The sequence below is a fragment of the Pavona decussata genome, unplaced genomic scaffold, assembly GCF_977016875.1.
Source record: "Pavona decussata unplaced genomic scaffold, jaPavDecu1.1 SCAFFOLD_11, whole genome shotgun sequence".
Lineage (NCBI taxonomy): Eukaryota > Metazoa > Cnidaria > Anthozoa > Scleractinia > Agariciidae > Pavona > Pavona decussata.
The window spans coordinates 532,507-557,500 of NW_028145434.1; the positions used below are offsets into that span (position 1 = coordinate 532,507).

The 24,994-nt window shown below is 39.1% G+C and overlaps 2 protein-coding genes and 3 pseudogenes across 3 annotated transcripts in view; 2 read left to right on the forward strand and 3 right to left on the reverse strand.

Moving 5' to 3' along the window:
• Window positions 1–8,619: 8,619 nt before the first annotated feature.
• LOC146488059 (zinc finger MYM-type protein 2-like) lies at window positions 8,620–17,967 on the forward strand (annotated as a pseudogene).
• LOC146488060 (uncharacterized) lies at window positions 14,388–16,436 on the reverse strand (annotated as a pseudogene).
• A 762-nt stretch (window positions 17,968–18,729) lies between the features above and the next one.
• On the reverse strand, window positions 18,730–20,612 carry LOC146488061 (uncharacterized). Its single transcript, XM_085120570.1, has 3 exons — window positions 20,597–20,612; window positions 19,657–20,491; window positions 18,730–18,766 (listed from the first exon to the last, which is right to left on the reverse strand). Exons 1-3 carry the CDS (start codon window positions 20,610–20,612, stop codon window positions 18,730–18,732), a joined length of 888 nt encoding a protein of 295 aa, XP_084976696.1.
• LOC146488062 (uncharacterized) overlaps window positions 20,466–24,994 on the forward strand; it is a 10,149-nt gene continuing 5,620 nt past the window's right edge. The window contains exons 1-3 of one of the 2 annotated variants that reach the window (XM_085120990.1): window positions 20,466–20,601; window positions 23,872–24,045; window positions 24,222–24,346. In XM_085120990.1, the coding sequence (XP_084977116.1) occupies window positions 24,294–24,346 (53 nt within the window). In that variant the 5' untranslated portion in view covers window positions 20,466–20,601; window positions 23,872–24,045; window positions 24,222–24,293. Of the gene's footprint in view, window positions 20,602–22,943; window positions 24,046–24,218; window positions 24,347–24,994 lie in introns of those variants that run through there. The other variant, XM_085120985.1, reaches the window with a different exon arrangement.
• Window positions 22,159–23,802, reverse strand: LOC146488063 (uncharacterized; annotated as a pseudogene).

Here is a 24,994-nt window from a genome sequence, read left to right on the forward strand (position 1 = left end):
TTCGGCGTACAGAAATCTCGGCGGCATTTCTGATGAACGCTCTGACCAACTTGGGCTTGAACTTTGCAGTTACCACATGTGTCACTTACACAGTTAATACTATGGCTACCCTTTTGTGTCAATACAACAACAGGCTGACCATTCCTTAAGCTCCCTCCACAAATGCAACAGTTCTCCATCCACTTTAAACAGCCTCGCTTTAAGAAAATAATGAATATACCCTTGTATAATTAAACATCTTTTTCTTTGCATGAATGGCACATTGAAATTCTCCCTCTAATCTTAATAAATTAAATTATGAAAGGGCTTTAAAAAACGAGAGGTCATTTCTTTCATTCACAAAGCTAGATGACTTAAGATAGCCGAGATATAATAATTAATTTTTAATAATTATAAACAGTATTAACCCTTGGTTATGATGAATTTCATCCGCCTTTTGGATGATAAACACTGTCTGATAGAATAGCAGTAATTACAGTCACTGTGTGTCTGATAGAGTTTATTTTTTCATTTGTAGCCTTATTGTTCATGTTTTCATTCAGCAGATTGTAATTCCATAGACAAAAACATCATGAACACTGCCATTTTTATTTAAAAAGATTAACATTTATTATATATAAATTATAATGAAAAGAACACTTACCTTTTCACAAAAACATGACCTAAAAACAGTGCAAGTACTGCCAGAGATTGAAGTGCTGCATTAAATGTGTGACAGCATTTAAATCGTCAGCGGTTTACTCTCATACGTTGTGTATTTCCCACAAAAAGTATCTTTAGTTTTGTTTGGTTCATGTATTGCGCACGGAATGTTCCCAGTGAAGGAAAGATTGTCTAGCAAGTCACCAAAACGACAAAAAGAGAATTTTTCCCTGATTCACAATAAAATTGGTAACCCTATGGCCAATTTGCTGAAGTATTTATCTTATTGAAAGGACCATTTTTAATTTTCTTTAGCTAAACAACTACAGGAAAATTAGTTTGTCATTATCAAAGCACCTTAGACAGTGAAAGAAGCAATAAAATAATTCCTTGTTAAAAAGTGTGAGAACACATGTCTTGGGTTCCCTGTGGCAAAAAGTTCACAACTTTAAATGCCAAACTTTGGCCTGTTCCCCTGAACGGATTTTGGGGATTTTTAGTATGTGACTTAGTAGACCATCCTTGTTTGCATGGCGGTGAAAAAATTCTGTTGCAATTTGTTTGATCAGGACCATCTAAAACTCGTAGATTGACTGGACTACTTTCCTTTGACTTTTTTTAGGGGTTCATAGCTGTGAAGGAACTCACTGTATTCTGATGGAAAGAACTGCCTGGCTTCGGCGTCAGTTGTAACATTTCTTGCAGGAGGCGTTAGATGATAACCGTATGCCGATGGAATCCTCCTCAAACGTTCCTCCCTATCGATATGGTCACGCAGTCCTTTCCAGAAAAAACAGAATTTCTTAAGCATGTTAATATCAAAGAAAGAAACATATTGATTGCATGACCATCAACATTGAATCTGCCTTTCAAAGAGTTTGCGAAAATCATGTTGATGAAGGTCAGTCAAAGAAAAGCTGTTAAAATTATTGTGAATTCTGACAAGATTTCAACTGAGACTTTTACCCTTCTAGAAGGTGAAGCTTCTTTTAAATTTATTCCTGAGCCACATCAAGTTAAAAAAATGTATTTTTGTATGTGGGTTACAGCTAAATGAACACGCCCTGGCAATTTTGATTAATACATGTAAGAAACTAAACTTGTTTCAACAATAAGTTTCTCTAAAAATACTGTCTTTTACTTGAACTCCCTTGAAATTAAGTCTGAAATGCAAATAATTTTGACGTATATTCATTAAAAAAATATTGATGTCCACCAAAATGGAATTTTCGTACTCTCTTTTTAAGGCAAACGATCGCATGTTATTGGTAATTGCTGAAATGCAATAATAATATTATTGTTATGATTATTACTATTTGTGTTATGTTGATGATGATAATTGTGATGGTGTTGATTTTTGAAGAAGACCATACCAGTAGATTGATTACAACATGATATGCACACAACATTTTTTTGATAGGAAAAGACATTAATTTTACAAACAAGTTCGTTTATTAGCATCAAGTATATCAGAGGTAGTGTAAATATTAATCATGCACAGTATCAAACAAATCAGTATATAGCAAATTGAAGGACCGTCATTGTCACATAAGTAACATTGTTCATTCCAACTGATTCAAAATTTTTAAGCCTTTAAAACTGCACCTCTGTAACTTCTATAAAGAAGGTACTGCCCATAGGGATTCAAATGAACCCCATCATCGGACAGCACCAAATGCCTGGGTGCATGTAAACCCTTATGACGCCATGTAGAAACCCTTGGATTGTCAACCACAACACTTAAATACCGATTCAACAACTCTGCCTTGTCACTAAAAGTTTGGTCCACCCGCGGAATCACATTGCATATGCCGACAACTCTAACGGAAAATTCGTTGATCAATTTAACTGCCAAGTCGTCAATTTCAGATCCGACTGTTCCTGGTGGTTTATTGTTGAGATCGTTGGTTCCTATTTCCAGAGTCACCACATCTGGCGAGAAACGGGCGACAGTTTTAAGGTCGAATTGTTAATTTTTGCCACCATTCTTCCTCCTGTACCAAACTGCCGGACATTGACTGTGCTGAGATCGAAATCTCTTTTGGCTCAATCATCAAATTGCTTCTCCAAGTCACAATGGAGTCGTCTTACAAAAGAATCACCAAGGATCATTACTTTGGGGACACACAAAGCCATTTGGACTGAAAGGAAATAATTTTTCATAAGCTCAACTCATCGAGACAAATCAACCTCAAAGCGCTCTGACTCTGGCAAAGAAATTTTGCTTGATTGACTCATCTCATCATCTCTGGTTGCAAACCCCTGTAATAAAAGAATCCCAAGGGACATCAAGATCAATTCAAACTCGTGCTTACCAGATTTGAATTACTTTGTTCATTTAGACTATTTGATCACTCTTAGCAGAACTAAATCTGCAAATGATCTAATACAGGTGAGATTTCTGTATAATCATAGTATGTCTGATGAATGCCTTTCATAGAAGAGTGCTGATTTGATGCTATTCGGTTTGTGTAATCAAATCAAAGGAATTTGAATTTTTTTAAAAAAGTGATTCAGTGATGCGTATTTGAATATTATTGGTACCTGAGTACTCAATTTAAAACAAATAATTTGTTGTAATGTTAAGGATGTTGCACCGCATATTATTGGCTGCAGAACATTCTATTTTTTAACATTGTCTTTAAGTGTAAAATTATGATAAAGTAGTTGTGCATCTCATATGTAATTCCGAAACAATTTGAGCACAATGAAGTTAATGAAAGTGGATTTTATGCACTTACAGATCTATAGGACCTGTGAGATAAATCCTTTGCATTAAATATATTCCAGCCTCCAAAATGCTATTCTTTACAAGGACCGCCTTCTGCTGTGTTGTCAACTGCTTGCTCTACAATTACACATGAACCACAAATTCAAAAACATTACATTTGGAGAGCTAATTGGGTCATGGGAAAAAACTGTCCCATTATGGCACTCTCAAGAAGAAGAAAGTACATCTTGAAAAACATCTTAAGCTGTACTTCGGATACTGAACTAATGGTAAGAACCAAACTGAATGTGTACTTTACTATACAAACTTTAATGACACCCCCTGAAAAGGGCTTTTCAGTTACAATAATAATATTTATTAATTTACAACATTAAGCGTCAAAATGATTCACCCCATGTAACGGAATCCACAGAGGTATTGGATTCCGGATTCCATCCCTCCATTCCATAGAACAAAACATTTCGAAAACGTCATTCTGGCAATTCCTATATACCATTTACATGATCAACAAATATCAAACAACGTCACATGTAGTATTCTGGCAATTCCTATATACCATTTTCATGATCAAAAAATATCGAACAACGTCACATGTAGTATTTACTGGCATTTCCTATACCGTTTACATGATCAACAAATACCGAACAACAAATATTGACGGCTAATGTTCAAACTTAGTTACAATATATTACGTAACTTTCTGCGTAGATCAGTGGCATCCTTGGAAAGTTCAAATGCACAAGCTTTAAATCTAAACGTTCGTTCCCTTAGTTTATTAGGAAAATGATTTCCCTTAGAAATTAATGCACGCCACAAAAATGAGAAAGCTCTTGTCATTTGATTCTTAGGAAGTGCGTTAACTAAATTTCAAAAGTTCTACTCATCGTCCACTTGAGCGTTACAGTAAAGATCATGATGAGCGGTGCTTTTTGAAAGGGTTTTGCTTTTGAGTCTTTCATTAAGCATGGTTGCGAATGGTTGCTTATTATATTAAAGCCTGGTTCGTTTCACTAGCGAAATATGCACAAATATATGCATAACATCGCTATGTCATTGTCAAAGCAGGCATATAAGCGTAAGTCGACATAAGCATAAAAGCTTATAAAAATCCAAAATTTCGCTTTTTGTTATGCTTCCTATTATGATTATGTTCCTCTTATGCTAGGGAAAACCACATATGCAAAGCAAAACCAGAAAGGACTATTACATCTAATAATATAACAATCCTTCTTGGTCTCTTTTGCGTAAGCAGTGTCACATGCATTTATTAAAAGGTGGCTGTTCAAAGCATCATGCTTATGTGTGTATTTCGGGCCTGACTTAAAATCGTATGCTTCCGCTTCCGCTTATGTCCCTTGTCAAAACGCACAAAACTAGGCATAAGGAGGGCGCTTTACCTCTTCAATCCCGTGCATGAGACTTGTGTAATTGTCGCTACCAAAGATTTTCCAGTTTCTAACACACACTGCTGGTTTCGCTAAGCGTCACATATAAAAGGCTATAATTACTACTAACAGAAGGCTGTTGTATAACCAGTTCGGTTTTGTATGACCAGTTATTGTTCTACAATACACCATTGCTTAGGGAGCACTTAGTGCAGGAGAAACCTTGTAGTTCTGCGGCCTGTTAAACTAACTCCTGCCTGCCGTGATGGGCCATACTGCGAAACAGGATGGGTGCTGTTATCCTCTTGCTGTTCAACCAGACTATCTTGGCTGTCATCATGATCACTTACATCATTCTCAAATTCATCATAATTTGCAAGACGACAGAGTCTGTTATCCTCCTCTGGAGCCAGAGTTAAGAAACAGTCCCGACACATTTTTAAAGTTCATTAGCTCATTCATTCATTCATTCATTCTGGTTGTCACTTTATGATACACCACCCCCCCTCCCCTTCCCTTCTCTCTACTCACCTTCATTATATATCATGTTCAAAATGTGTCGAAATGTGTTACTGCCAGATACTTGGAACCACTTGTCAATACTTGGAAACGCAGTTTGTTTTCCAGCATTTGATAAGAGAGTAAAATGCAATTATTTGACCCGTCTAAGACTATAAAAAGGGTGATTGTAGACAATGTTGCGTCGAATTATTAAATTTAGATTCGAAAGTTAGCTGTCATAGCCGCGCTAACTGCTCTAGCTGAATTAACAGTTTACGTTCAATTATTTCTTTGTGTCGAAACGTTTACTTGTAAAGAGTCAAAATGGTGTTTTATTCTACTAGTAATTCAAATAAAGCACCGTACATACTCGTTCTTTAACCATCAGTTTTACTTGAGTTTTACCGACCATTGTTTTTCTGAGTATGTCAAAGACCTTTATAGATCGCTTGGCGCTTTGAGTTTTTGGACTCTAAAGAAAGAAAACATCGAGAAAAACAATAAAACGAAAAGCCCATAAAAATGAAATAGTTTTTAGTTAATCTGCCTTTTCGACGGTTCACTTTTCTGTTTAAAGTCGTATATCAATGGATCAAAATGAAAAATGGAGCCCCAAAACTACAGAAAACTGTTCTCTCGAGTTTTTTTAAAGTTAACAAAGTTTCTTCTGCAGAAATGTCGAGAAATTCAAGTATCAACAAGTCATTCAAGCTTCTGAAGTTTCATTTTGCTTCTAATTTTGGCTTCAACTACTTTTTGCTCTGTTCTAATAAATACTCTCAAGAATCAGACTGGAGATCGATAGAGAAGTCTCTTTACTTTCGATTTGAGGACGGATTTTCTTTTCAGATTCTTTTTGTCTTCACTTATCCGACACGTATTTCTTATTACAGCCTAAATCAATCATATATAAACAATATCTCCAAATATCTTAAAGCTAAATTTCTGTAAACTTACCTGTCTTCCTTTGATTTGTGCTTTCCTGTAACCGAAGTGAAGTTATAAACCACTTGATTCGACTTGATACACTTCAAAAAAACTTCCGATGTAAGCACTCGAAAGCGTCAACGAGCGAATCTTCGAGCATCTTTTTTGTCGCATGTGCTTTGAAGCTGACGTTAAGAGGAAAATATCCCCCCCGGGAGGAGTGTATCCTGCGTGGACAAGTTCGAACACGTGTTTCGAGTGTCGCAAGTGTAGAAGAGTCAGAGGTAGACCGCTAAAAGGTGACTGGGTAGAAAAATAGAAGAATCTACCAAAACAATTCGACACAAGTAGATTCCAGATTCCAAAACTTTAGTGGATTCCGGATTCCAACATAAAAAATGTCCTGGATTCCGGATTCCAACATGAAAATTTCTCTGGATTCCGGATTCCGTTACATGGGGCAAAATGATGGTAAATCTAAAAGTTACAATGATGCACTGCAATGATTTATACAAGAGTAAAAAATTACGCTAAAGAATGGTCGCTAAAAATAAGAAGATAAAATCTTTGTGTAAAAGCTAAGACAGACTAGAAAGGAAAGCGGCGAATAAGTTGGCTCAAAGTTTACGCTTAAAAATAAGAACAGAGTTGCAGAGTTTAAAGGAATTGTCCAAACTGTTCCACGGACTTACCATACGGTAATAGAATGTCCTTTGTCCAGATTTAGATTTAAATAAGGGGATACTTTCTATCGGTGCATGTAGTTTACAGAAGAACACTATATCGAGGGAATGTGATCTTCTCTTCAAGTAATTCATGTAATTATTGTCAAGGTTTGTGTGGAACAGTCAACTTGACAAAGAAAAGGCCATGACTGTACTTCCTCTTTGCAGATGAATGCTGTTTTCCTCCATGCTTGGGCCGGTGGAGCCTGAAATACTTTCCTTCTTGCCAATTGGAGGAATCTAAGCGTCACTGGGCAGTACGGACTCCCAGGTCTCAGTGGGGTAAATGGGTATTCTCTCCTAAGAATAAACTTATTTCAGTACATGTCGGTTGTAATTCCCATTTAACATTATGTTATTTTAGTACCTTTGTATATTTATTTGTACAGCTCTTACTTATAGTGTTATTGGCCTCATGGATTTATTTTTGCAGTTACGATTGTCAACTTTTAAAACGTTACATGTAGGTATCCATATCAATAAAGAAATAGCATGTATATTCCCAGTTAAAGTAAGCAATTAAGCTGTGTTTGGGAAATGTATTCACGGACTATATACATTTCATCCTTAGTGCTTGTCATGTAGACTTTCCAACAACAGTAATTGAAATATTGTTATCTCTTGGGTGAAAATGTACCTTTTTTAATTTTTCTTTTTTTGAAATACAGATGGACAGTTTTTCTATTTTACTTGAAGACACTTGCTAAACACTTACTTGTGCATACGGTTTTCAGCATCGTTTTTATAATAATAATAATAATAATAATAATAATAATAATAATCACAATAATCAGTTTAATAACTCTTTTTGTAGCTTAACAGCTAAATTACAAGAGTGGTCAGGGTACTAATCATATATATACATTAACCTGCAACATTAAACATTTAAACATTTTGCTAAGAATATCTATATGTTATATGTAATAAATTTGACGAGACAATTAGTAGAGGCCATCATGTGTAAGTGTTACCTTTATTGTTAGACCAATGTGTTCATCTGCCCTATTGATTGATAGTCGGGTTTGTTTTGGCATACATTAGACTTGAAAACAAATTATTGCTCTTTGCTGTTTCAACAAAGTCCATCACAGCAAACAAACAACACTTGTAACTAATTTTAAGATCACAGTGTATTTTCTTGACAACAAGGTGCGGGTTATGTCTACTGCATGTGTATGGAGTACTTCAGATTTTAATAGTTCTTGTACTTACCTAAATTCAACATCCCCAACTTTTAATCCCACAGGTTCTGGGTATGGCTTTAGTCCCATCTCTTGCCTTATTTGGGCAATGTCAGCTCTAACTGTCCTTCGCGCCATTGAATTCCATCTTGCACCACAGTGTGCCGACATGCTGTGAAGTAAGGAAACTGAGGGAAACAAAATATCATGAATTAGTTGTCAAGGTCTTATGAAATATATAATTGATCCCACGCAGAGCTTGACACAAAAGGATCTTATTTCATACATACTGAGACTTACAGATAGAATCAATCTGTTGAAAACCCGGTTCGGAAATTCTTGCAGCCAATGATTACAGTGAAACGACTTTCTCACATGTGGGAAACCCGTTTCGTCCAATCAGAAAGCGGCTGTCAAAACGCATCAACATTTTCAATGAACGTGGTAGGTTTGTCGATGGCGCCAGCTTTTTACGGCTCTGAATTTCTCTCTCGCCGGGATTTCTAGACGAGTTTAAACAACTACTGATGGCTGAATGTTCTGGCAGTAGGTTCAAACCTTTGGATAAACCTATTGAAGAATATATTACCGACCAAGAAAACAAAAACACTCAAGCAAAACGGCAGCTGGATGTGAAGCTACTTACAGCATTTCTGCTGGAGAAAAACGAACAAAGAAAAATTGAAGAAATTCAACCAGAAGAGCTCAACCGCTGTGTTAGTGAATTCATTGTTAGTGTGAAAAGAAAAGATGGCCAAGACTATGAACCATCAAGCCTTCGTTGGTTGTTTTCAAGTTTCGACCGGTATTTAAAAGAACGCAAGTACTCGGCAAGTATTATCGAAGACATTGTATTTGATCAGGCGAGAAAATGCCTGGAAGCTCGCAGTAAACAACTGAAAAAATAAGGAAAAGGGAACAAACCCAACGCAGCTGAAGCTTTAACTGATGTGGAGGAAAACATTCTTTACGAAAAGAATTTACTCGGAATCTCAAATGCCGAAGCTTTGCTAAACACAGTGTGGCTTTTCAATTCGGTGCATTTTGGCTTGAGAGGCTGTGAAGAACATCGGCAGATGACTTGGGGCAACGTGCAACTTCACATGAAAGCTGACACAACTGAATACTTAGAGTATTCTGAACAGCTAACAAAAAACTAGAACGGGAACGGAACCTCGTAATGTCAGAGCTGTTAAACCGAATGTTTTTGCAGCAGCAAACGGTCCGCCTGAAAGAGATCCAGTTGCCGTTTACAAGATTTATTCCGAAAAGCGACCTGACGCGATGAATAAACCTGATGCACCATACTATCTCGAAATAATTAAATTACACAAAAAGACCTTCGTCAAATGAACTGTGGTTTAAATCAAATGCAATGGGTCAGAACAAATTGAACTGTTTGATGAAAACCATGGCGGAAAAAGGAGGCCTTTCAAGTATATCTAATCGAAGAGACATGATGAGACCATGCATGTAAAACGTGTAATCCACAAGTGAAGTATTTTACATATTCAGTAGTTATATGAACTCTTAGTTGTTGGGCACATGGAATTCCCTGGTGACATTCCACACATTCTACATCCCACTTTGCAAAATGAATAACAACACAAACAAACCGAATCTAGTCTATAGAAAACTAATGACAAGGAAAGAAAATAAAAATTCTTAAAGTGCTATCTCAATAGTCAATAAATTTGGTCCTTGAATAGCCAAATACAGTTCAGTCCTTAAATTGTCAAGTGACAAAGTCTTTGAACTTTGGGTTCGTTCTTCAAAACTCTTCCAGACCTGGTGACGACGACTCGTGGCCTTTTAGCATCGTGATTTCCGGACTCAGGAACATCTGACGTGGTCGTCCTAAGTTGGGATCTGACAGGCGTCCCTGTGGGGAACTGCTGGGCATTAGCGATTGGTGACTTCTTAGGTGTCTGGTGGCGATCTTGGGGGGTGACAGGTGGAGAAGAAGAAAATTCAGGGGCAGGAAACTCAGGAACAGAACGCTGAGCAGGAAGTGGTTCTGGAACAGCCAGGAGATGCCTGCAGTTGCTGCAGTACTCTTTTCCTTCGACCTGTACGATGTAAGATCGCGGCTGTGCAGCGGGTTGGTTTATAACGCCGGGTTTCTCATGACCCTTGTTATTCTGAAGTCTCACGACCTGCTGTGCTTTCAGAGGTGGTAGAGGTCGAGCACGCTGGTCATAGTAGGTTTTCTGCTGTTGGCGTTTCAACTCTAGATGGAAGATACATGTTTGGTGTCGAGTGTTGTGGGGGCAAGAAGTTTCTTCCCAACAGGAAGAACACCTCTGGTTCGTCTAGACATCAGTCACTGAGCTGGAGATCCTAGGGTTTGGTCTCTAGGGACATTCCTGAGGTTGAGTAGACCAAGCAGGGGGTCAGATCCATCTTTCTTGCATTTCTCCAGCAGCTTCTTGGTTTGTTTTACTGAATTCTTCACGAGGCCATTGGATTGAGGGAAGTACGGACTGCTGGTAATGTGCTTGAAATCCCATTTGTTGGTGAAGCTTTCAAATTCCCTACTTGAAATTGAGGGCCATTGTCGGTGAGCAGCTTGCATTGAATCCTGTGGACAGCAAAGTGACTCTTCATCTTCTTAATCACAGTTTTGGAGCACAAATCACAGAGGGTGTTCATCTCAAACCAACGGGAATAGGAGTCGACAAGAATTAAGTACTGCATTCCATTCCAGTCAAATATGTCTGCTCTCACAAAGGACCAAGGGAGGTCTGGGACCGGGTGAATTAGAAGCGGTTCTTTCTGTTGGTGGGCTTTGGTACTATTACAGGACTGGCATATGGCTATTGCAGAGTCGATGTCGAGCGTCATGGAGGGCCACTAGACGATGTTTCATGCTCTTTTCTTTTTGTAGCATCTGCGCCAGGGTGTCCCTTGTGGAGCTGTTTGACATATTCTTTATGCAGCGTGTGTGGAACCACAACTCGGAGACCTTTCATGATGATTCTGTTGTCAACAATTAACTCATCTTTCATCGGGAAATGGGGTCTAATTTCCGGAGGTACGCTCTTGAATTTTGATAGCCAGCCCTCTGTGATGAAGTGGGCTACCTTCTGCATGACGGGATCTGCAATGGTGTGTTTCTGTAGTTGTTCCATGCGTGCAGGAGAGATTGCAGTGAAACACATGACGTCAAGTTGATCGTGACTTTCAGCGCCAGGGTCTTCAGTAATGTAGGCGCGTGACAGCGTGTCTGCCACGTAAAGTTCTGTTCCTTTCTTGTAAATGAACTTCAAATTGTATCTCTGAAGTTGTAGGAGCATACGTTGAAGATGGGCAGGGGCTGTGTGAAGAGGCTTGTTTATGATTGCAGTAATAGGCTTGTGATCGGTTTCGATGATGGCCTCCCGACCATAGATGAAATCATGAAACTTTCTGCATGCAAATGACGCAGCAAGCAGTTCCTTTTCGATCTGTGCATACCGAGTTTTGGCTTCTGTTAATACACGTGAAGCGTACGCCACAGGGAACCCATCTTGCAGGCAGGCAGCACCAAGACCACTCTTTGAGGCATCAACAGACAGTGTGACTGGCTTTGAGGGGTCGAAGAACTTCAGGACCAGTGCTTGAGAGATGTCTTCCTTCAGAACTTCAAACGCTTATTGCTGCGGTGTCTGCCAACTCCAGAGTGTGTCGTTTTGTAACAATTTGCGTAGTGGTGCCGTCTTCTCACTGAAATTGCTGATGAACTTGTGCAGGTAATTAATCATGCCAGGAAATCGGCACAATGCGTTTGGGCTGTCATGGGATGGCATATCTTTAATTGCAGTAACTTTAGCTTCATCAGGCTTGAGACCACCCTTTGTAAATTGATGGCCAACGTAGGAAACTCGATCAAGGCAAAACTTGCATTTCTTTGGAGTTACAGTCGAACCTGTATATAACGGCCACCCTTGGGACTTGAGTAACTGGCCGCTTAATACAGGATCACTAAAAATACTCACTGGGCGTGGTCTAATGTCAATTTTAATGGCGTATCATACAAAAACACTTCATGCAAGGAAACACTAGGACAATCAACACTCTTTCAAGTGACATACTGTACTTTAAACAACGTTCAGTGCCAACTTGTGACTTAACGGTATAACATACGTAACATTGTGTAAAAGTACTATACAATAAATTATCCTCTACTCTCCTACGGTATACAGTGCTCTATTTCTATGACTTACAGTTCACAACAAAATATTTCATTCCGTCATTTCACAGTTGTTTATACGCCCAATGTTCAATGTCACATGGCTGAGGAACAAGTTAATTAAAGAGGAATTTCTTGCTAAAGAGTGAAGCATATTCAAAACAAACTTTTTTTTAGCGTAATATGGTACTGTACTTCAGCACATTGCGGACATCTGAAAAGCGTTAACTATATTAAACGGCCGAGTACAGCTTACAGTAGCTTTGTACATGTTATTTCTTTATAGTGATGCTGGATCGCATTTTAAACACACTAAAATACCACATAAAATAACATATGGCTTAGTTTCCATTCAAGGGTGGCCGCTTAATACAGGTAAAAATAACAAAGAAAGACAAACATAGGACTGCTACAGGGTGGCCGCCTAATACAGGTAACAAATAGAGCGTTTGTATGAGCAAACAATCGGGACTTTGAAAACTGACCGCTTAATAGAGGGTGGCCGCTTAATACAGGGCCGTTATATACAGGTTCGACTGTAGCTTTAAATCAACTTCTCGTGCTCTCTCCAGTACTCTCTTTAGATTGGCATCATGTTCGACAGTTCCTTCGCCCCATGCTAGCAAGTCATCCACAGTGATAGCACATAGGTAACCAGCAAACAGTTCTTCCATCGCGCGCTGAAAGACTTCTGATGCTGAAATAATGCCAAACAGCATGTGGAGGAATCTGTATCTCCCAAATGGAGTACTGAAAGTGGTGGGCAGCGATGATTTATGATCCAACTTTATCTGCCAGAAACCACTCCTTGCGTCAAGCGTAGAGAATACCGTGGCATTGAGCATGCGCGAAGCAACATCTTAAACCGTCCTCATGGGATGATGAGGTCTCTTCGGGGCTCTGTTGAGATCTCTCGGATCGATGCAAATACGAATGCTGCCGTCTTTCTTTTTCCCGGCCACCATTTGTGAAACCCATTCGGTAGGCTCGGATGCGGGAGTAATTGCTCCAATCTTAACCATCCTCTCGAGTTCTCTTTGACACTTTCTTCCATTGCAAGAGGTAATTTACGTGCTGGTCTGATGACAGGAATTGCATTGGGATCGAGTCTCATCTTGTAAACGACAGGTAGATTGCCAAAGTTAGCCTTGAAATAAATCCTTGTATTGGTCAAGCATTGTTGTGCGAAATGCATCAGCAGTGTCAACTTCATGGACTTCACGGTGTAAATGTATGAGATTCAAGCTTAAAGAATCTACGAGACCAAGCAGCAGTGATACTGGTTTGTCCACGACATGAAATTCTAGGATGCAATCTGTGGACCCCAAATGGCAATCGAAATTTGCTGTACCCATTGTAGTGAATGTGTCTCCACCATACGCAACTAGCTGCACTGATCCTGACTTAATGATTTCTTCACCACGACGAATCCTTTTGAATAGATCCAGTGTGATGACATTACATTTGGCGCCAGTGTCAATTTTCAGCTCAACTTGTTTGGCATTGATTTCCATTGTGCAGTAAATTTCGCGCTTGGGTTTCGACCTTGGAGTAAGTAACAGCATCGATAACAAATAAATCATCTTCGTCTTGTTCGTTAAGATACTCGGCTGAGGATTCAGGATAGACTTCATTGATGTGATGCCTGCGATTTGGTCGTTGAGCGGTGAAGCTTCTTCGAGTGCTTGAATGTCTTGCGAAACGCTTGGAGTGACAGACTTTCTCGAAATGATTGGGCTTTCCACAGTGAAGGCAATCTCTACCGTAAGCTGGGCAGGATTTCTGTCTGGGTGCATGGTCACCTCCACAATTCTTGCAATTTTGAATGTCGGGCTTCTCTCACTCCTGACACCATATCGAATCGAAGAGACATGATGAGACCATGCATGTAAAACGTGTAATCCACAAGTGAAGTATTTTACATATTCAGTGGTTATATGAACTCTTAGTTGTTGGGCACATGGAATTCCCTGGTGACATTCCACACTCAAGCAAAAATTACAGAGAGATTTAAGGCTCGACGTTTCGGAGTCATCTTGACTCCATTATCAAGAGAAAAAAATCAGTTTGTGAACGCAGATATTTAAATAGGCTAGAGCTGAAAATTAACATAGTAATATATGGTTAAACAAATACTTTAGCGCGAATTGAATCAGTTTGCACGTTCAGTTCTGGTTTCATAGCATAGAATAGCATCTCATGAATGAGGCAATCAAATTTGCTGGTGCATAACGCAAGTACGTGAAACCGTTCTAAAAAACGGTGTGGTACTGGTCATTATGTTGAAGATGGTAGTGTTTGTAAATGGAAGACGACTTTCTTTTGTGTCCGTCTACGCGCTCATGCAGGTGCCCACGCGTATACCCCACATATCCTGCATCGCACAGGTTACATTTAAATTTGTATACTACACATTGTTGATTGACAATGGAGGGCTTGGCTTCTTGCACCTTAAGATCTTCATTGAGTTTTCGACTCACAAACACAGGTTGGATGGCAGTTCCTACTTTTAAACTTAGTTTACTTAGTTGCTGTTTCACAATGTTCACTCTGATCTTTAAACGGTAGGATGACTCTAATGGTGTTCGCTTTCTCTTGTGATGATGGATAGGGCTGTGGATCAGATACCTTAGTGCCGATACCCTTTTTGATGGCCGTGTCAGTTAAGTGTTGTGGGTATTTAAGCTTACTGAACACTTCTCTCAGCCGGTCGCATTCTTCGTGGAAATGTGACCAATCAGAAGATAATCGGTAGGCCCGGTCTAGCATGGTGTTAATTAGGCTCCGTTTGTAACGATCATCTACGTGGCTCTGGTAGTGAAGTAGGAGGCCTGTATTGGTGGGCTTGATGTAAGCCTTGTTTTCGATCTTGGGAGCTCGATTAAGTAATTCCACGCCAAGAAAGGGAAGCGACCCATCATGTTCGGTCTCCATAGTGAATTTCACGGAAGAATGGCAATGGTTGAGCGTGCGTAAGAAGTGGTCAGCGGTTACTCTATCGGCCATTATAGTAAGAGTGTCATCCACATACCTCCGGTAAAACGGGGGAGCAAGCCATCCTGTTGCAGAGTTTCCTCGATGGAGCACATGAAAACATTTGCAAGCAATGGGCCAAGAGGCGAACCCATTGCTACTCCGTCAATCTATTCATACAACGACCCATCAAACTGAAAGAGCTGGTTCTTAGTAGCTGCTTTAAGGAGGTCGACCAAATCTGCTTTAGTGAGGTTTAGTTTGGTGGTTTTATTAAACCAGTCATCGGAAAAGGCTTTGTCAGCCAGTATCTGAATCGTCTCGTCAAGAGGCACATTTGTAAACAGCGAGGTTACGTCATAAGACACCAAAAGCTCATTATTGTTGATCTTCAAGCCTTGTATTTCGTCAACAAACTGAAAGGTATCAGATACCGTATATTGATTATACGATAAGGGCTTCAGTTTATCCTCAAGCCACTTGGCCAGTGCATAATTATATGTCTGTGTAGCCGATAGTATTGGGCACATGGCTAGACGTTCTTTGTGAGTCTTTGGCAGTCCGTATAGGTGGGCTAGTCTAGAACCTTTAGGACAAAGAGAGTCGGCGATCGGCTTAGGTAGTATCCTACGTAAGAGGCTGTCAAACTCTTTTTCCATCTCTAAGAGGGGGTGGTGGTAGGTTGGCGGTCTACCCTTAGTTTTGGGCCTCTCTAGACTAACGGGTCTGAACTTGCTGGTATCGTTTATGGAGGCTTCGGATAGCAAGCAAAGGTATTGAGATTTGTCCATAACGACGACTCCAGATCCTTTGTTGGGTTTTGTAATTACGATGTCGTCGCGCCTCTTTAGCTCTTCAATGGCCTTAACGAGTGCTTCAGGAGGTTTTGGACCACGTCTGCTGGTGTACTCTAGAGCGACAGATCGTAAAGTCGCAGTGGCCAGTTCTTTCAAATCGTCATTCGTTAGAGAAGGTTCAAGATTCCAGCAAGCCTTTTCAAAACCCGCCTTAACCTCAATGGGAGAAATCCGCTGAGGGGTCGCAAACTTCAAACCACGACAGCTGAAAGAAAGAGAGCTCATAAGATGAAATGTTCAGAAGATGCTCATCAACGTCCGTTTCTCTATAAAGCAACCTCGTGATCTTGCGGGTGTGCGTGTTCTTGACTTCATTCTTGTACTTCCTGTGAAGGTTGGTCATTGTTCGTAGGATGCACATATAATGGAAGAAAGAGCAATTCTGACGAATTTCAGCATAGATGTTGTTGATTTCAGCTCGAAGAGCCGCACTCTCTTTCGTTCTTGACTTGAGTTCCTCGGCGACAACGTTCCTCGTGAAAGCAGCAGATGACTTTTTTCATTTGGAGCGCCTCTCTTTGTTGATCTTTGCGAACGTTGTTGGCGTGAGATCAAAACTCTGACACAATCGCAGGAATTCGATGGATCCATCACAGTTAATTTGTTTCTTGCTACATCGCTCGAGTCTTCGGAACAAGTGTAGCTGATTATCTCCTTTTAAGCTTTTAATTAAAAGGGATTTGCTGAAGCAAAGGCATGCAAAAATTTCAGAGAGATTTAAGGCTCGACGTTTCGGAGTCATCTTGACTAATTATCAAGAGAAAAAATCAGTTTGTGAACTCGGATATTTAAATAGGCTAGAGCTGAAAATTAACATATTAATACATGGTTAAACAAATACTTTAGCGCGAATTGAATCAGTTTGCACCTTCAGTTCTGGTTTCAGTTTGCGTAGGAATAGCATCATGAATGAGGCAATCAAATTTGCTGGTGCATTTCGCATTCCACACATTCTACAAAGTAAACGACTGACAAATCACAGCGCTCGTAAACGCATGATACAAAAACAAAACGACAGCGACATACCTCCTTGTCACATAATGCAGCTCTCAGGCCACAGAAATGTCCAAAGTATTAACAATTATAGCCAGATATCTCAGCAACAGCAGAAAAAAAATGTCAAGAATACTGAGTGCGACCTCAACTAAACGTGCTACAAAACTTCATCGAGCATTGGCTACAGAGAGTGAAGCTGAAACTCTGTCTTGTAGTTTTCAGTCATCAAGCAGTCCTACAATGCATGGAGCAAGTGTATTTAGCGGAGCAGTCTTTCATGGAGGACACTTTAACATTTCCATAAACACAGTAAATCAATCACCTAATGCAAACTCAGCAACAAGAAAGCAGACCTTCAAGCGTGTGAAACGTATTTTAGATTCTTTGGATGAAGATAGCCCTCCCTTGCAATAGACGTGATTTTAGCGTGGTTACATATCCTCAGTTCTTATTCGTATACTTTATTTTTGTACTTTTTTGTGAAAATTATTGATATTTGATTTCTTAACTGATTAAAATCACTTTAAGACAGTAAAATTACCGTATGAATTGTCTTTCTCCAACCATTTTGCTGTTGTTGTTTTCATTTTTGAAATAACGTGATATTTTCGTGTACTTCCATTTTGTGTACTTTCATTACAACAATAAAACACTTGAGAGCTATGTGTACATGTTTACCAAACTTGTTCAGCGCGGAAAAATCTCAGTATGTATAAAATAAACAAATTACAGCATGGAAAGTGCTTTGTACCGTGTTTACCCACTCGTTGTTTTGTATCAGAAATGTCACTCGCTCGCTGCGCTCACTCGTTCGATTTCTGATACGTCAACAACTCGTGCGTAAACACCGTACGCGCGCACTTTCCATGAAGTAATATATATATATATATGAGCCATGGGAAAATAATTTCTGTGTTTTCGCCTTTCTCTTCTTGTTCTTTACTTCACGTAAGTGCCTCTGTTACATGGTATCGCATGCATTGTTTGGCAAAACATGAGTGTTATCGGTAATAAAGATAACCTGTTTTAACGTGCACAACTTTTTATCTGCTTTTTTTTTTAAGGAAGAAATCTCATGTCAATTTCTCCTGCAATACCAATGATATACTGAATGCAAACCAGAATAATGTGATATCGTTTTAATAATTTGTTTTTTCATATTTTGCTATAAAAATGGAAGAATACATTTTTTATTGTCATGGTTGTTTTCTTTTCTTTTCTTTTTTTTTTTTTTTTTTTTTTTCAACAGATTGGCAGTGGGGAAAGTCAAGCATCAGAGACTGGAAATGATTATAAACTTCACAAGGAAGTCTTCGTATACTTTAAAGTATTTGAAACCACAAAATAATGGATTATGTTTTCCAACTTACGTTGGAATGCCGTTTCCGTTTCCATGCCAATTATGTCAAGGATGTGTTCCATGTCTTGTTGGAACATTGGCTATTTTGGAAGAATGTCTCTCTGTCCTATTTCTTTCCTCAAGAATTTTATTGTAGTTGCCCCAAGCTCTGGAAATTCCTGTCTTGGACTTTTGTGAATGTTTGACATTTGCTATGGAAATGGAAATAAAAGAGATTGCATGCAAATTAATTGCCGGATTGCACTGAGTTATTCCACTGCTCTTGTGTTGACGATTCTTCTCATGGAGTGTATTCCAAATCTGGTATAGCATCCACGCTATGGATTATGGTTAATGGTTCATGGATTATGGAATGGATTGTCATGCCAGGAGAAAGGAAGGAAAAAATACGCCCATTCAATACAAAGGCAAATTATGCAGGTGAACAATCTTACACTGTACTTTGTATTGGTTGAAACGAATTGAAACAATAGCCAATTGACGATTGTAGAGATAACATATTTACGGTCAATTTTACATCTGTAACTTTTGGCTGTGCGAGGTTAGCATTACCATAATTACCAAAAACCTTCCTGGTCATTAAGAAGTACATCTCTTAGGCCTAGCAAATTATTGCGCTAGGTTTGTAAATAATTTTTCCACCATTACCGCTCCGCTACGTGCACTAACTGTTTACTCGGTACTATACGAGTGGCAAGAAATTCATCAAACTGCGTTCGACAAGATCAAAGCCGAGATCGCCAAGGACTGCATCATGGCATGGCAGCAAACGACTGCGCTGACTGCCGACGCCAGTCCGGTAGGACTTGGTGCGATTTTGTCCAACGTAGATAACAATGGTCACACGCGCAATGTTGCCTTTGCTAGCCGTTCACTGACCCCGGTAGAACAACGGTACTCACAGACCGAACTCGAAGCGCTTGCGGTAGTGTGGGGTTGTGGCGCTGTAGGTGGAATGTAGGGCTTCCCTTGTAGACGGCGACAAATAGACCCATTCGGCTAACGCAATGTTGTACCCAATTCAAATCCTTTGGGGATAAAATGTTTTCTTCTAAGTATTTCCACGTCATTTAAATGTGAATGCTACATTATAATGCAAATGCAATAAACAAAGAATCTTAACCCCGGGGGATCTGAATTGGGTACAACATTGCGTTAACCGAATCGGTCTATTGTGCATTCATGCAAAAGCTTCTTTACAACTTACCTTCCCCTAACAATCAAGAATCTTGAACGCAATTCAGTCAGTGTCTCTTTAACACCATTATTGTGGACTCTTTCATGACAAGCTCTTACGATGAGTGAAGTGACATGATGGTTTGCGTCCAACAAGGCAGGGTGTTTCTGTGACTCTGATAAATCTGCATTTCCAAGCCTTCCCCTACATCTCAGGATTCCCCTTGGGTCGGAGAACACTCCAAATTCTCTTTCCCAGTTCTTGAACTTCGCATTTGACGTTAACTTGATTTGAATATCTCTAATCCAAAGTTCTTCCGCTTCTAGGATATCATCTGCTGTAATGTCTACTGGGACAAGTCCGGGCTCCCGCCCATTAAGCTTCAGTTTTCGTGTAAATCTCAGAACAAGAGCTGTAATTGTTAGCAATCTGTGTAGGCGACTGGATTTCTTGCAATCAATAACGGAACTCACCATCAGGCTAGAAGATCCTGTAAGAAGTGACGAGCAGGGTAGGTTTGATGCTAGCTCACGATGCTCCTTCTTTGCTTCCTGCAGAGATTCAACAGGAGCTTGTTTGACCTCGGCGTTTTTTTCACTGATCTGCATTGTTCCTTCGTACGACCAGTATGGACCTGAAACCCATGTGCTTTCAGCCAAGATTGCTGGTGATGTTCCGCGCGATGCTATGTCGGCTGGGTTGTCCTTACTTGAGCAGTGACTCCAGGCATTTGGTGGCACAAGACTTCTGATTTCACTTACCCTGTTCTGAACAAACTGTTTCCACTCACGGTCTTCTCCACGAATCCAATACAGTGCTACTTCTGAGTCAGACCAGCATCTTGCTCGGGAAATTGGAATAAACTCTTCCAAGACAGATCGGATATGTGAAATAAGTCGGTTCAAAATCAGTGCTGAGAACAGTTCAAGGCGTGGGATTGTTTGGTCAACAAGCGGTGCAACTCACAAACTTGAGGTAGGTTTCATCTGCCGTTTCCATTTTCAAGTACACTACAGCTTTATATGCATTGACTGATGCATCACAGTCATCATCAACATAACACAAATAGTAGTAACAATAATAATAATAATAATAATAATATTATTATTATTATTATTATTATTATTATTATTATTATTATTATTATTATTATTATTATTATTATTATTATTATTATTGTTGTTATTATTGTATTTCAGCAATTACCAATAACATGCGATTGTTTGCCTTAAAAAGAGAGTATGAACATTCCAATTCGGTGGACATCAATAATTTTTTAATGAATAAAAGTCAAAATAATTTAAATTTCAGACTTAATTTTAAGGGAGTTCAAGTAAATAACTGGGTATTATTAGAGCAACTTAGTGTTGAAACAAGTTAAGTTTCTTACATGTAAAAATCAAAATCACTAGGGTGTGTGCATTCAACTGTAACCCTCATAGTAAAATTCCTTTTCTTTTCACTTGGTGTGGCTCGGAAATAAATTTAATCCATGGCTTTGAAAACTGTTTCATCTTACGTTGAGAAAGGGTTTTAATCGGTGCATGCTTATTTACAATTTTATTAAAGGTTTTATAGAATGTAGAAAATAACTCGTCTATATTATTTGCGCGTGTTTCGAGGATATAATTCCAGTCGATCTGAGCGAGGTCTGAATTGAAGCTATCAGGATTGAAGTGTGAAAGGTCACGTTTTTTTATTTGTTTATGTTTAAGTTTATCTCTTGCTGAAGTCAAAACGGAAATCTGTGAAAAATGATCGCTGACGTCAGTAATGAGGTTACCGCTGATGAGTACCTTTTCAGGAATGTTATCAATTAAACTTGCTGAATTTGCATGAACGCGTGTTGGTTTGTCAATAGTTGGAAGGAGATAACAACTTTGAAGAGTCAATAAAAAATCGCGACTATAATTACAAGTTTCAAATTTTTGCAGACATAAACTCTTTCCTGTCGAAGAAAATTTTACAGTTGCTTCTTCCATATATTTTAGAAAACTCTCGGGGGAATTATGTTGACGGTACATGATTCCACAAATAACATTTTTCTGATTAGCAAAGGAAATTTCAATCCTCAATGCTTGGAATGATTCGGTTGAAACCTTTTCTAGCACTGAGTAATTAAGAGTTTCGTCAACAAAGAGCCCAACACCTCCACAGGCTAAGGGCGTTGGAACGTGTTCAAAAGCGTAACCAGGGATGTTTGGAAGGCCTGTATTCTGATTAGAGTTGTTGATTTTTGTTTCTGTGACTCCTATTATATTGAAGTGAAAACCCAATTCGTGTAAATAATGAGTCACTAGATCATCGAGATTACGATTTAGGCTTCTAATGTTATTATGAAATATTGATAGGCTGGATTCAATTTGATCTTTGGAAAGATTACAAATAACTGAACTGCTTGAGACTGTGTGGAGAAAAATAACGGCTTCTAATACATTGGCTCATTAAAGCATCATTATCAATTTCGTTCGTGTCAAAGGCTATATTGACATTAAATAAATCCAAATCGTATAAGCTATGGAATTTGTCCAGGTCTCGTTTAGTCGTTAGCTTACTATGTGGTGAATTATTAAATTGGCCATGGGCAAGGACTAATTTGCCTTTAAAATTAAAGTACGGTTGTTCCTTTAGTAAAAATTTTGTAAGTTTTTGTTGGTGGCGTTAAATGATCGTAGATATTAAGATGTTTGACGTCGATACCAGCTGCAAAGCCCAGGTCTTCGGCCTTGATATCGCCAACTTTCTTCCTGTATGCCATCACTTGATCTTTGGCTAACCTTCGCACAAACTTGCAAATGATTGCATCTAGTCGATTTGAGAGCTTCATAGACGGAACTCGGTGAGCTATATCAATATCATTAATCGACACTCCCTTTACTCCTAAAGCTGAGAATAACTGTAAACATAAATTTGCAGTTTGTTTAGAGCGCTCCCGCTCAGCAGCAATCGGCATTCCAACTATCTTGATGTTAAACTGGAGCTGTACGATTCAAATGCATCTATCGATTTCTGGATGCGAGCGGAGGCCTCGGATATCTTTTCGAGCCTTGACCTAATTTCTTTGAGCTCATTAGTGGCACTAACTTTAAAAGCCATGAGAACATCGTACTTGGCAGAAGCAAATTCCACAGAATCGGCTTTGTCCGACGATAGTGTTTCGCCGCCATTACTTGACAAACTCACATCAGGTTTGTATTCTTCTATTTTGTCGGTTAACTCTTGTGAAACCTTCTCTAGTTTCGCTTTTAGTTCCGCTACTTCATCTCTAAGTTCTAAGTTCTGTTGCAACAAAAATAAGTAAGACAATTGGGCTAATCGCAAGGTTACGGCAGTCTCTAATCGTACCTTACATAACTTATGGTCTCATTTCTTGGGGCAATGCATGTAAAACCTTCCTTGATCAAATTCTTGTTCTTCAAAAGCGCGCATTGCGGCTAATATATTTTGCTGAAACAAACGACCATGCCATACCTTTTTTTGTTAAAGCAAAAATATTATCAGTACAATTCTTGTATTATGAATCCGTTTGCAACCTCATGTTTGATATAAACGAAAACACTGCCCCAAGAAATGTTTGAATCTGTTTTCTCGAATTTCTAGTGTCCATTCCTATAAAACGCGTTCCTCTACCTCTGATCATTTTTATACAAAGGAATCTCGCATTAATGCCACACGAAATGCATCCTCGCGTGTTGGGGTCAAGATTTCGAATGGGATACCTGCAACCCTAAAAAAAAGTACAAAAAAATCTATTAAAGAATCCCTAAAAGGAAAGTTATTTGATACACTTGAAACTGTAGACTCCTATATTGAAGTGGAAACGATAATTAACCAAATGAAAAACTGATCAACCATGTCCTTCTCTTTGCCAGTATAATCTGATTCTCCTTTTTCCCTTTTCATCTCTTTTTTTTTTTTTTGTCTTGTCCCGCCTCGACTAGCTTTCTGGCTATTGGTGGGACAAGCCCTTTATAAAATCTAAATCTGTAAATAAATTATTGTTGTTGTTGTTGTTGTTAAAGCTTCATCTTCTAGATGGATAAAAATCTCAGTTTCTTGCTGGCTTGCTTTGAAATCTTGTCAGAATTCACATTAATTTTAACAGCTTTTCTTTGACTGACCTTCATCAACATGATTTTCGCAAACTCTTTTAAAGGGAAAAGATCCCATGTTCATGGTCATCCAATAAATAAGTTTCGCTCTCTGATATTAACATACTTATGAAATTCTGTTTTTTCTGGATAGGACTGCGTGATCATACCGATAGGGAAGAACGTTTGAGGAGGATTCCATCGGCATACAGTTATCATCTAAAGCCTCCCGCAAAAAATGTTACAACTGAAGCAGGTGCCAGGCAATTCTTTCCGTTAGAATACAGTGAGTTCCTTGACAGCTATGAACCCCTGAAGAAAGCTAAAAGTAAGGCTTTTTTTTGTGCCAGGAATCTAAAGAAAAAATAAAAAGAGTAACATTACTGTTAGTCAATTACAATAATAAAGTTATTTTACTCGCAAAAATACTCTTTGCCTTACACGCTGTAAATGAATGTTGAAAAAAGACTGAACAAAAAACTACATCTTGATATTTTATAGAAGAAAACCCTCAGGATAAAAAGAAAGTGAACAAAAGCAGAGATACGGCAACAAGAAACTTCTGCCGGCGAAAAAATGAAGTACAACACGAAGAGAGGCGAACGTTACCACCAGAACCACTTAAACCTGTAAGTCTCCCTCTCTCCTTCTTTGCTGCACGATGTGCAGTTCCAGAATATATACACCCACCCCCCCCCCCCCCTCCTCCCACGAAAGGTGAATGGAAATTTCGAGGGGGAGGGAGGCTAATAGACGGAAATTTCCGAGGGGTTGGGGGGTGTTCCTATGAAGAATTTCTCAGAGGGTAAGGAAATTCACGGAAAAATTGTAAGCGAGGCACAAAGTTGGCTGACAAGAATATTCAGTTGCGGCTGCGGAAAAATAATTATAGTCCAGCACAAAAGCAGCGTAAACGATGAATCATCCTGGAAAAAGTCATTTTTATAGAAGTGTTGTCTGGTTAATCCTTCTGATAAGCGAAAGTAGCGGGTGACAGGTATTTTCCTTTGCAGTTCGACTTCGCGGTGCAATCAATCAGGCTCTTATCTTGCCGTGCATGGCTGTGACTTCACATACGTTTGAAGTTCGAATTTTGAATTAAATAAAAGCCCTCTTTACTCGTATTTTTGTAATCAATCAATAACGGCATTCACCACTAGGCTAGAAGATCCTGTAAGAAGTGACGAGCAGGGTAGGTTTGATGCTATCTCACGATGCTTCTTTGCTTTCTGCAGAGATTCAACAGGAGCTTGTTTGACCTTGGCGGTTTCTTCACT

Excerpts from the sequence above, each read along its gene's own strand:
- LOC146488061 (XM_085120570.1), bottom strand. Across the intron at positions 18,767-19,656 it reads TTCTTGATTGTTAGGGGAAG|CGTGGATGCTATACCAGATT; the intron begins GTAAGTTGTAAA and ends CATAATCCATAG.